Here is a 12,420-nt window from a genome sequence, read left to right on the forward strand (position 1 = left end):
GTGTATGTGTTCATGTTCATGTCTGTGGGACGCAACTGTGTTCTTTGGCCGTCCTCCTCTGCAGAAACAAAGAGAATGTGTGCATGTATGTCTGCATTTGTGTCTGATGCTGTCTTTAACAGTTTTCCTCAGAAGCCTTGTCAGACATGCCATACTAAATACACACACACGCTCTCACAGATTCTCAGAGCCATTGTTTCTCACACAGCAGGGCACAAGGTCGATTGCCAGTTGTGGAGCATTATCAGCCTTGTGTTAGCCGGTGTGTGTGTGTGTGTGTCTGTGTGTTTTTGTGCAGACATGCTCTCAGCTGAGGGAGCTGGTTCACGGGCCGGTCAGAGCCGCCTTATTTCCTTTTAATTGACTTAAGATGGGCAAACAAGACCTCAGCAAGCACACGGTACCCATTACACTCACACACAAGAAACACACAACACCAAAGTGCACTAATGAAGCACACATACTGACACACACACAGCCACAATTGCTCCTGCGTGTGTTAGCTACTTTACAGTTCCATCACACTAAATGAGGGGTTTGTGTTTTCCCAGTCAGCACTGCTGCCTTCCAGCCGCCTGCAGCTCTCCTACAGCACATTCAACACTACAAATTCTTTTAGTTACTTTACGTGTAACTACACCAGTTACATGTAACTAAACCAAGATTTTGATATGTGAAGCAGTGTGATCCCGTTTGTGCTTTGTCTGTAGTACCAGTACTATTGAACTACCACGTTTGAGCAGGTTTTGCATGCAAGTAAACAGTCCATGCGGACAGCAAAGGAAGTGAAAAGTATTGGCCCGAATGGAATCCACGAACCCAAAGATTTAGCTTTTTATCAGCTTTCATTCTCAAATTTAAATCATCAAACAAATAAACAAATGAAACAGTGGTCGTACATGTCATTTCTCAATTCCAACTCTAATCTCATGTCTCAAGTTAAAAAACAGAGTAGGAAGTACCATCCCAGAGATCGGCTGAATACACTCACCCAAAAAGGTGGGATGTAAAAGCCCTGTAAGAAAGAAAAGTATTGTTGGTTCTTTCACAGGCGCCTCAATGACAAATTTTAAAACTAGCTCAATGTTTATCTCCATAGCTTCAATTCTGACCTGCAAATGTCCCTAACAATAACTGTGTAAGCTCTCTATGGACCCCAACATATCATTTCTTGTTTTTAATGAAATCTGAAAGTTGGCTCATAATAAATGGGATGGGATCTATTGAATGTACAAGAGAACCTTCTCATATTACTTCTGTATCTGTTGTTTGTCTTTGCTTGGTTGTGCTCTCCAGTGCTCACCTGCCATGTCGTTATAGTATTTCTAAGACACTTTTACAGACACGTAAAGTCTGAACAAGTGCATGGGACTGAGGGTTCAACTTAGCATCTTCTATAATGTGAAATGCAGCAGCAAAATATAATCACACAACTTGCACACCTTGAAAAAAGAGTTGTACATATTGAGCTTGCTTTTTAAAAACATGAAAGAAAAATAGGAACGCTCATTCATTTCAAGGACAGCATAGTGTACAAAGTTTATTCAGTTAGCTTCATAGCTCTGCCCATGTAGTATTTTTCTTTTCAATAACCTAGATTTGGTCAAGATTTGAAACATTCCAGAGGTAAACAGGTTCATTGGTGACAGGTGATGGTATCATGACTGGGTATGAAAGGAACAACCTTGAAAGGCTGAGTTGTTAGCAAGCGTGGATGTTACCTCGGGTTCACCACAAACACATGATTATGTAAAGGACATTACTACATGGACTCAGGAAGACTTTGTATAACTGTTAGTGCTAATAAAAACAAGGCATACACATGTGATACGAGTACACAGACCAGTATCTGCAAGCAGTAAACCTTCCATGAGAGGGAGCACATTTGAACACCCGCAGTCTCCAGCCTCGTGAAAGTGGTTTAAAGTGGCAACTGCCTGTCTTCTTTGGCTGTCAGTAATACCAACTAACTATCAGCCAATTAAAGGCCATGGTCAGTATTTGAAGGAGCGGACACATCAGCCCCTGTCAGTGCCACCTCCACCTCTAAAGTCTCAAAGGTCACCTTGGCATACGAGCGAGTGTTGAACAGTTGCGGCCGTGTAGGGAGGGCTCATGTTCACCACAGCCCCGTGCACAAGGATGGTTTTTCACTCACAATTACTGTGCACTCATATCACATGCATGTGTCTGTTTATCATGTATGTAAGTTTACTAATGAAAATCCATGCCTCTATATTGAAACACAGGCTTTTTTTGCAGTACCTGCTTCCTGCGGTTAGAGGGTAAACACAGAATCACTTTTTTACAAATCACTAGCTATCGGCGTCTTCGGGGTCTTGCTGTAGCTACATGCACATCCAATCCAAACTGTGCTTTGATGAGCTGCATGCCTCAGTCACTCATCTCTCCGACCATGGATATGCGTGCTGAGGAAAAAACAAGTACCGTATTTTTCGGACTATAAGTCGCACTTTTTTTCATGGTTTGGCTGGTCCTGCGACTTATACTCAGGTGCGACTTATATAATAAAATATATACGGTAATTTCACATGTTCACGCTGACAGTCGCGAGGGGGCGCTCTAGGCTGGTGTGCCAGTATCTGCTACGCTCCTGTACCACCGAAAAATTTAAATTTAAACATAAACTTATAAAGACAACTGAGAAAGACTGAACACAAATGCCCCAAAAAGAAAATCATACCCTGCAGATTACAAGCTGCAAGTAGTGAAATATGCAGCCAAAAACGGTAATGGAGCAGCTGAAAGAAAGTTTGTAGTTAGCGAGAAACTTGTGAGGGACTGGCGAAAAGCGGAGGATACTCTAACTGCAATGAAGAAAACCAAAAAAGCTAATCGCGGGCTAAAAGCTAGATGACCACAGCTAGAGGAACAGGGTTTGGTAAACTTATGTTGTTTATGTTATAGTTATCTGAATATCTGTTGATGTGTTACATTAACATACAGACACCCATTCAGCCCGTTGTTCTCTAATCTATTGTTATTACTATAATTTACCGTTCAAGATGTAATGTCTGTTCTTGATCTCTGATTTTATAAAATAAATTTCCCCCCAAAAATGCGACTTATAGTCCAGTGCGACTTATATATGTTTTTTTCTTCTTCATTATGCATTTTTTGGCTGGTGCGACTTATACTCCGGAGCGACTTATAGTCCGAAAAATACGGTATGCTAACAAAAGCACGCACACATATGTATCACCAGCAGAGATTTAAAACCCAACTTTTTTTCTTGTTATTTCCTGTTTGTCTCCTGCAGGTTATTCCTAAAAAAGAAGCTCCTCGCTCTGCAAAATACCATTTCAGTTGATTTTTCTTTCTCCTCACAAGCATGCCTATCATTTTCATAGACCCTTCATCATCCATCCATCCACCCATCCGTCCTTCCCTCTCTCCCTCACTACCCAATCATTGTTTTATCATTGGTGTGAGAGAGAAGAGGACAGGCGAGAGGAGGAGGAGAGGAAGAGAGGAAGATGGCCAGCTTTCTTCTTGTCTGTCTTTCTGTTTGTCTGTCTCATTTTTGTCCAAGTATAGCCTTGTCGAAATTGGCCATTCTGAACCCAAGTCCCCTTAATAATAATGTGTAATAGTTTGAAAGTATTCTCAAAGAAATAACAATTTTTAACTGACAAGGAAATTTCAGTGAAAAGAAATTAACATAACAATTGCAAGGCCAAGCCAATATTTTTTGTTCCTCATTTGGCAACTGGCTTGAACGATGTTATGACGTTAACTGTGACGGGGGACAGGATTCGCACACGATACAACAGTCGTCCAGTTTTGGTGATCACATTTCCACTGAAGCGTCATCATCCTGTTCGTGGTGATGGCCATAATGTCAAACTCAAAGAGAAAGGCAAAGGGAATAAAAATCTCTTAAATCTTGAACGGTTTGGGCAATGTGTGGGCAATATTTAATGAGATTAATTTGATCATTAATTATTTTTGCCGAGTTATTGGACAAGAAACAGGTTTCACAGGAAGTGCAATGTGTTGACTCACATGACTCCCTGTTATCTTAAACTTGTAAATGCCAAAAATGTTTCTGAGATAGTGTGACCAGTACTTCTGGCAAAAACGATTAAGCCACAATCAAATATATTTAGATCAGGCATCTTGCACATTTGAATGTTTGAATGTCAAACAGTAACTGAACCTGTTGACCTGGGAACCCATCAGCTATACACATGTCAGAGTTTCAGCCACCTCATTCACTACTTGAAGGAGCGTTCTGTCGGCATTAACAAGCAGGTGGACTGTATATCAGAATATTAGTCCTGAGAAAGGTAATTGATAAGTCATTGAAAATGTCATGGAAAGAGAATATAGAATAAGGCCACCAAAAACTGGCAATGAACAAGAGTAAGGCTTGTCAAGCATCTTAAAATCTTATCATGAAATATGGCTGAAATCTGTATGGTGACATATGTATGCATGGAATCTACAATACTGCAAAATGTCACACAGTGAAGTCATTAGCCAAAATTGTTGCGTTATAAGAAGCAGTTACACAGTTCTTCTATCCTTCTGCTAACAACAGAGGCAAAGCACGCAGGGCTCAGCTGCCTTTAGCATTGCAGGACAGTTTTTCAATGGAGTAACTCGCACAAACACATACTCAGCAGCATTTTCCCTTTGGGCAGAGAATAAAGCACTTATTATACATCAGGATCAGGATGAGATGAGAAGTAGGGTCACATTATGAGGGGAGGAAGTGAACAAGTGCACTTGTGCATGCCAAGGACCAGGCAATATGGTCCAGTATGGTGTGTGTATAGGGCTTGTACAGTGTTTCCTTGCTGTTCTCTTTATGCTGCCCATATTAATATGTATACAGTACCTCTTTGGAAAAAAAGCACAAAATGCAAAGGTTTAGGCAAATTGTCCTGTTGGAGAGCTTCCCTCCTCAGAGAAGAGAGTGAAAATATCATCCCGCGTTTGCCCAGTAGATTGCCTGCTCTGGTGCCTCAAGCTGACATCTTACATACTGGACGCTATGCTGAATGACAGAAATTCCCATACATCAGTGTGCTAAGTTGACTACAAGTTATAATACACTAGCAGGAAATTCTTTAATAAACAGTATTGACAAATGACATGGATAGCTGTACAGCTGTAGAATCAAATAACATGATGATGAAGAGTTCAGTTCCAGATTTATTAAATCAAGACTACACTGACAGAAGTATCAGTCATTATAGTTTTATAAATTATCTATATTTGAGCCTTCTTTGCCCTATCTGAGCTATAATGCTACATCAATAAATATTTTTATTAAGATACATATCTAAAAATTCGCCCTTAATTCTCATTTAAGTGTTAGCGTGAAGCCGACGATCGCTCAGCGTGGTTTAGACTGAACTTTAGGCAAGGAGCACATATGAGATTTAACAGCCTGTGTTTTCATCACAGAGTGGAAGAGCTGACCAAATGGCTTCTGTGGCCTGTTGCTATTGTAAATATGTGTCAGATAAAATGACTGTACCTTCGACCCCTCATGACCACCTAGTTTGATGGTTTTCCATAACCAATAAAAAAATCAGTGTATATGTGTCTGTAATAAACAGTTAAAGTCATTAAAGCTGTATTTCTGTGTATATATACATAGAAAATGTTATGTCAGATAGAAATATGTTTCATGCCATTTGTAATGTGTTTAGTGAAAGTGGCTGCCATAATTTTACATTAAACAGTATGTGTTTTACCTGGAGCTGGGAGTATGGGGGTAGTATGTGCCTGGACTCACGCATACAGCCACCCACGCTACACCATCTTTTCTCAATTCCAGCTCATTTGAGCATTATGTCTAACTTGTGTGTTGTGTGTGAGGACAAAGGACAACCCCACATCATGTTGGCCCCTGGCGCAGCGTGTTTGTGTGACAGCATCCACACGATGGGAGCCAAGAATGGTGTTTACGTGCATGTGTGTTTTGTATTATTTATACATATGGATCAAGGAGTGTTTGAAGGGGGGTCTTTGGGGTCTTTGTTTAGACTAAATAAATAACCGGTTGTGGGATGTACAGACACACACACACACTCATATTTAAAAATCCCTTTATTTCATACATTATGCTTTGGATGTTTTATTGTATGTTCACATAATACAGATACTTCTGAGTCGTCAGTATTTCTCAGGTGTGGTCACTTTGCAGGCCCTGGTAGTAGTATTTGCTTTAGAAAGTGGACAAAACCCTCACTAACACCCACTAACATGTGGCTTTTGTCTCCATTTTGACAGGGTACAGTCGACATTCATTGCCAGTCAAATGACTCTGCAGCAGTCACACGTGTTTAATCCGCAGAGATCTAAAAATGGCGCTGGGGGGAACACCTTAGTTTTCATCCGTGTTCTGCTGCAATGCTGTGACGCGTTGAAGTTCGGCAAATAAATACTTTTCCATCCATCTTTGTTTAAGCAGCATTTAAACATCGTTCTCCCAGAGTTGGAAGAGAGATAGACGTAAAAGGCTTTAAACAAAAAAAAAGTAAACACTGTGACATTGTCACTGGTCTCCATGCCGCTTTGCTCGGTTTTCCGGTGCGTTGACGTTGAATGTGACACACCCGAAATAAAATAGAAAGAAAGTAAGGCAAACTCATCTACCAGCAATGGGAAAGTACGTAAAGAGACTACTGTTCTCACCAGCAAAATGCCAACGCTCATCATTTGTTCAAGTAGTTTCATTTGTCACAATAACGCTCATCTGCAGTTTAAAGCTTCACGGGACAAAATCCTAAACATTTTCCCATAAAGGAAACAAACGCTTGATATCTCAGTACATGTTGTAAACTGAGGGGAAGACGCTTTATTTATTGACATAACTTACCTATATCCTATATAAAAAAAGAAAGAAAATAAAGATATCCCTCTTTATTTTCCTTGTCATGAATGAAGGTAGTCAGTGTCCTACAGGCCCTTTAACCCGATCCCTGCAGACACCCTCTGTCCTTCAGTTCACATTTCACTGTGTACAAGTTGGCGTTGCACTCCTCTCCCAGTTTGAGCCATTACTCTCCACTTTGTAATCAGCTCCAACAATTATAACCTCGCAGTGTGCCTCTGATTACTGTCCTGGTGTATTTTGGACTGTTCTGGGAATCCAGAAAAAAAACTGATACTGGTCCCAGCAGAACTCTAGGTTACACACATTTACAGTAACCCTGTCTGTGTGTTTGTGTGTGGGTTGCCATTCGTTTGAAGTGCTCATTCCCCCCAAATTACAGTGCTGCCATAATGAAGTATTACCATGCGATTCTAAGGCAGACCAGTACAAAGAGTGAGCAGTTGTATGTGTGCGTGCGTGTGTGTGTGTGGGTGTGTGTGTGAGTTGTGGACTCTTGAGGTGAAAGTTCAAATGGGATTGGATGTGTTTGCATGTGTTTTATGAAGCAAGTAGCAAAATAGCTTTTGTGTGAGATGCAGCCCCGCTGTGCCGCGCTGAGCGTTTGTGCGTGTAACAATGCGTATGACTTAAAGAAAGGCAGTTGCGTGAGTGGCCTCCCAGTTGTGTTTCTAAATGTGTGGGTCTACCAGCCAGCTGTGACAAAGCTCAGTGTGAGCTCACACACACACAGACACACACTTGGAGGTGCGGGCGTCTTTGGCTGCAGGCTGTGCTGGCCTCACCTTCGGCCTCCCTGGCCTGCTGAATGTTGCATGAGGCCCGGCCACCTCATACATAGTACATTAGCACAAACATGCCATCGACTGATATACATACTGCATTGGCACCTGTGCCCGCCCCCACTAACAAGCATCCAATCTATTTTTCATCAACACATGCAGTGGGGACGTCTGTTTGAGGACAGGAGAGTAGGAGTAGGTGTTTGTTTTTTTGCTGTTGTTAGTGTGTTTGTCAGAGATGGTTGACCTCGTCTTTTGTTTTCTCCTTCTCTTTACACTTCAGACTTGCAGGGTTTATTCTTAATTTTTTATTTTTTTTGCTTCCTCCTCTTGTGGCACCTGAGAAATTCTCAACTTTTCAAAGACTGGTGATTTATTTAAAAACGACACTAACTAGTATTTTGATCATACACTTACAACAGCTGAAACTAGTAATGTGAAATGCTTTGCTTTTTAGCCTCTTTTTTGCTAATTGTTTTGGTTTTCTGACCTGCAAACACCGCTGGCATCAACCTAATTTGCAGCAGCGGACAGCTGATAAACCGCCCAGCATAGTATCCACCATTTAACGAACTGAAGAGCCATCAGGTTGTTAAATCCAGTATTTGTATGTTTAAACATGGCGTAGTTTTGTCGCTGTGTAGGAATAAAGTTATTCCAGTACAAAGTCTTTCATCAAGTTACTGTCTAGAATGAAACTCCAACTGATACATGTTTCTCTGATGACGAAAACACACAGACTTTTAGAAAACAACCCACATCAGCTCCCCTAATTAAGTCTCCTTCTTGTCCACCTTATGAATATGAATACACACCTTGTCCTGCACCTTGATTTCGGGTTCTGTGTGATGTAACAGCGACACTCTGCAGGCTGCCCGCTGCTGTCACCCAAACACGGACTCTGCAAACCTCTCAAATCAACTGAGACATCCTTTTGTGATATTTCCCAGCCTTTTTTCTTCTTTTAATAGCTAGTGTTTATTTATTTATTTATTAAATAAAGTATTAACACATTGTTGAGAGTATTTTTGACTACAAAGAGAGATGACTGACTGTGGTTGCAGTAGTTTACACAGCTTAGGTGGACGTTCTGCGTTCTGTTGCCATGGCAGAACAGTTGTAGATGGAAAACTTTTGTTCCTTTTGACATTCACAGTGACGCTGACATGCACACTCTGTATACTACTCCACTGTACAGTAAATAGTCTCAGTAACACTTGATTGATTGTAACAGAAATTTGTAACCCTTTAAGGATTGACTTCATTAGAATATTTTATGTCGAGATAGAAGCCTTACAAAGTTCTTTGCTAGTCCTGTTATTATTTATGACCATACCGACAAACCTGATTCCAAATAAAGTTGTCACACCTTTTAAAGCAAATAAAACAGAATGTGATAATTTGCTAATAATTTTTCACATGTACCCAATTGGCAGTACATCACAAAGACGATATATTTAATGTTCTACCCCATCGGCGTCACTGAACTTTTTAAAATATTACTTAGTCTGACCAGGAAAGTTGTGGAATGCACAAAAACACCATTCCAGAGGTAAACAGGTTCATTGGTAACAGGTGAAAGTATCATGACTGAGTACGAAAGGGGCATCCTCTAAAGGCTCAGTCTTTCACAAGCAGGGATGGGGCAAGTTTCACCATTTGTCAAACACATGATTGTGTAAAGGACATTACTACATGGGCTCAGGAACACTATGTAAATCCTATTGGGAAACACACTTGATTTGCAAATGATTACATTCTGTTTTTGTTTATGCTTTATACAGCTTCTCAACTTTTTTGGATTTGATTTTATGTGTGTGTGTGTGTGTATACACACTCACACACACACATAAAATCAAATTATATATATATTTGTCGGTATAGTCATTAGTGTGTAATTAAATAGTCACAGCATAGAAATCAGTGGTGCAGTTACACACTTGGTATCTAATGTGTTTAGCTGGGGCAGCAGGGTTCTTATATTTGACTTGACATCTGAAAGAGACCAAATTGGTAACTTTTTAACACTTTGATTGCTAAAACCCTTTTTCTAATGATAATTGGTCACTTGTTTTTTTTTAATTATTCTGTTGCCCCTAAGTGATTAAAAAGACAATTAATTCAGAAATAAATTAATGTTTAATTTTGAATTTCAGCAGCCCAAGCCTCTGAAGGTACTTGTGTCTGTGTGCATCCAGCTCCATACCACAACAGACAAGGTGCTGATAGCAGCTGCACTGTCACTATGACTGCTATCAGCTAACATATCTTGCTCCCAGTCAGTGACCTATCTAGCTTCTACATTATAACTAGCGTGCTAACAGCAGTGGGGCCAAGCACCCTTTAGCAAGTCTCCCCTGCAAAGCATAGTCTCCTAAATGAAAACCATTCCCCTCTGCCTGCTTGCCGAGCTCTGCTCAGGGACAGGAGCCGTGGGGTCAGCAGCTGGTGGAGGATATGGCAATTGTTTATGAAAAAAAAATGCTTTCTCAAGCCCACCAAAAACACACACTTGGGGGAAAAAAAGCCTCTGTCCCTGAACACCCAACAGCTGGGAAGGGTTGGGAGTAGCCTGGAGGCTGGCAAGTCGCCCCCTCCCCACCCCAGTCCAGATGGGGGAGGTTAGGCTGAGGCTAGCTGCAGCACACCCCTACACCTCCTCCCCTCCACTTCCCAAACTTCCCATTCCCATTAAGGGGAGACTGAAGATTGTGGAGGAAGGCAAAGGAGGAAGAAAAGCAAAAGAGCATGACTGCTCTGTTTTTCACCCCCAACCCTCCCTCCATCCTCAGCCTAATCAAATAAAGCAGGAAGCTTCCGAGACGGAAGAGGAGTGTTTATTGATATTTGCGTGAGCTCCTTCACCCCCTGTCCTGTCCCTGCAGTTTATTTTCTGTCCACCACATTTGAAAATTCTGATATTGTCAATGCTTTTGGCTCATATATCATGCCTAACTCAGTGTTTGAAAACTACTGAGGCAAAAAGGTTATGTTTCTTTTAGCTTCTTACAGGATACCATTATCTTAAATTGAACCACTGGGAAATTACACACCAACTCGACATCCGTAGCAAAATAGCCATGACAAGTCAATTTATTGTAATAAGAGGGTGTCATATGAAATAGAATGGTTTTAAATAAGAATTGATGACCCTCTCCATCTATACCATTGGTCGGACATAAAGGCGCACACTGCTCACACTGGAGCCAAGAAAAGCCTGTTGAGAGTATTGGTTTACAGCTGCTTACCTTTTTAGAGTTTAAAAAGTTGAAATTGCATCTTTAAGTAGCTCACAGACTCAGCTCAAAAGTGTCCTTAAAGTGGGTAATGATGTTGTGGACTGGATGGATATCTTAATGCATATCTTCTGGAGAACCGAGGCATGGGAGAAGCCCTATCATTCAATGTTAAGGATGGGGAGTTTTGGATCTGGTAACCCCCTGTTCAGAAAGTTTTTCATTTCATATTAAGATGGTATTGTGTGTTTAAAGGCAGTACAAGTCCTCAGTTGGAGATGATGAGCCCCATATATGTCTCAAGGATTGGACTCCACTGTTTGACCAATATTGAAGCAGTAAACACTGTGGTAGAGGTATAAAGTGTGTTGAACCCGAGCCAGACCGCTGTCACTTCCTATGTAAGTTCATGAGCCAGTTTCAAACTTTTATAAAAGCCATATAAAACCCTAGAATAACCATGGGGTAGTTCTACTGATGTAAAAATCATCTGCACATTCATTTGAAAGGAAACCATATTCATTTTAAAGCATCATATTCTGTTGCACACTTTATTGTTGTGATAGGCAGTGTCGAAACAGATTGTAGGGTAGAATGCCAAAGTCGGATGTCAGTTTTCCGACACAAGTATCCAGTAGTCGTCTCTTCAAAGTGCAGTGAACCCATATAAAAACCAGTTTGGCACTGCTGAGAGGATCTGGTGTTTGAATGGTGCGGTGCTGAGAAGCTGCTTGGAGTAACAAAGGGAAACTTTTTCTTGAACTGCCACTGTGAGAGCCTGTCTTGTTATTTTCAATGGTCCTTTTGTTAGAGGTCATTGAGAGGCGACAGCTTGATTTCCCCTCAAGCCATCCGTGTGTGTGTGTGTGTGTGTGTGTGTGCACATGCTGCCGCTTTCTGACATTTCACTCGTCATGCCATTGTGCTGTGTATGTGTGTGTGTGTGTCTGTAGTCAGAGTGCCGTAATCCAAGCCTACCTGCAGGCCTTGGGCTCACTGCTGACTGCTCCCCAAAGGTCAGAACTCACGACCTCTGGGGTCCGGGGCAGATCGGTGTCCTGGGGTGCTGTTGTCTCTCCCTCGTAAGCATCCCAACTCACACACACACACAATCCAAGTAATTTCACATCGACACATGTGCATGTACTACAAGGCCTTTAGACGATGTGTGATTCACAGATAAATGCATATTTTGATTTCTGAGAAATATACAGATTAATGTGTAGAGTGAAAAGCTGAGAAAAGAGTGAAGAAATAAATATAGAAAATGGAAAGAGTGGAGGATCACAAAAGAGGACAGGAAGGGTATGGAAGGTTTCTTAATGAATAAGATTATTGCTTTTTGCCTACAACACTATGAGCCAAATCAAATCCTAACACACACACATGAACGCACACACAAACGTCCTACAGAAAACCATTTGTAGGATGTAATTGTGGTGTAATGGAGTTTGGTCTGAGAGGGGTGAGAGGTGACAGGTCAGGAGTGTGTTGTCGAAGAGGTCTCAGCCAGCAGTCATGTGGGTTAGAG

The 12,420-nt window shown here is 41.3% G+C and overlaps 1 protein-coding gene across 3 annotated transcripts in view; it reads left to right on the plus strand.

Annotated features, from left to right (window-relative positions):
* The window catches only part of bcas3 (BCAS3 microtubule associated cell migration factor), a 304,969-nt gene that overhangs the window by 170,947 nt on the left and 121,602 nt on the right, over positions 1–12,420 (plus strand). The window contains exon 23 of one of the 3 annotated variants that reach the window (XM_046388330.1): positions 3,281–4,105. The exons of the other annotated variants lie outside the window; for them this stretch is intronic. Within the exon in view, the coding sequence (XP_046244286.1) occupies positions 3,281–3,291 (11 nt within the window). The 3' untranslated portion in view covers positions 3,292–4,105. Of the gene's footprint in view, positions 1–3,280; positions 4,106–12,420 lie in introns of those variants that run through there. 3 annotated transcript variants of the gene reach the window in all.

Source organism: Scatophagus argus, chromosome 5, assembly GCF_020382885.2.
Source record: "Scatophagus argus isolate fScaArg1 chromosome 5, fScaArg1.pri, whole genome shotgun sequence".
Classification (NCBI taxonomy): Eukaryota; Metazoa; Chordata; class Actinopteri; family Scatophagidae; genus Scatophagus; species Scatophagus argus.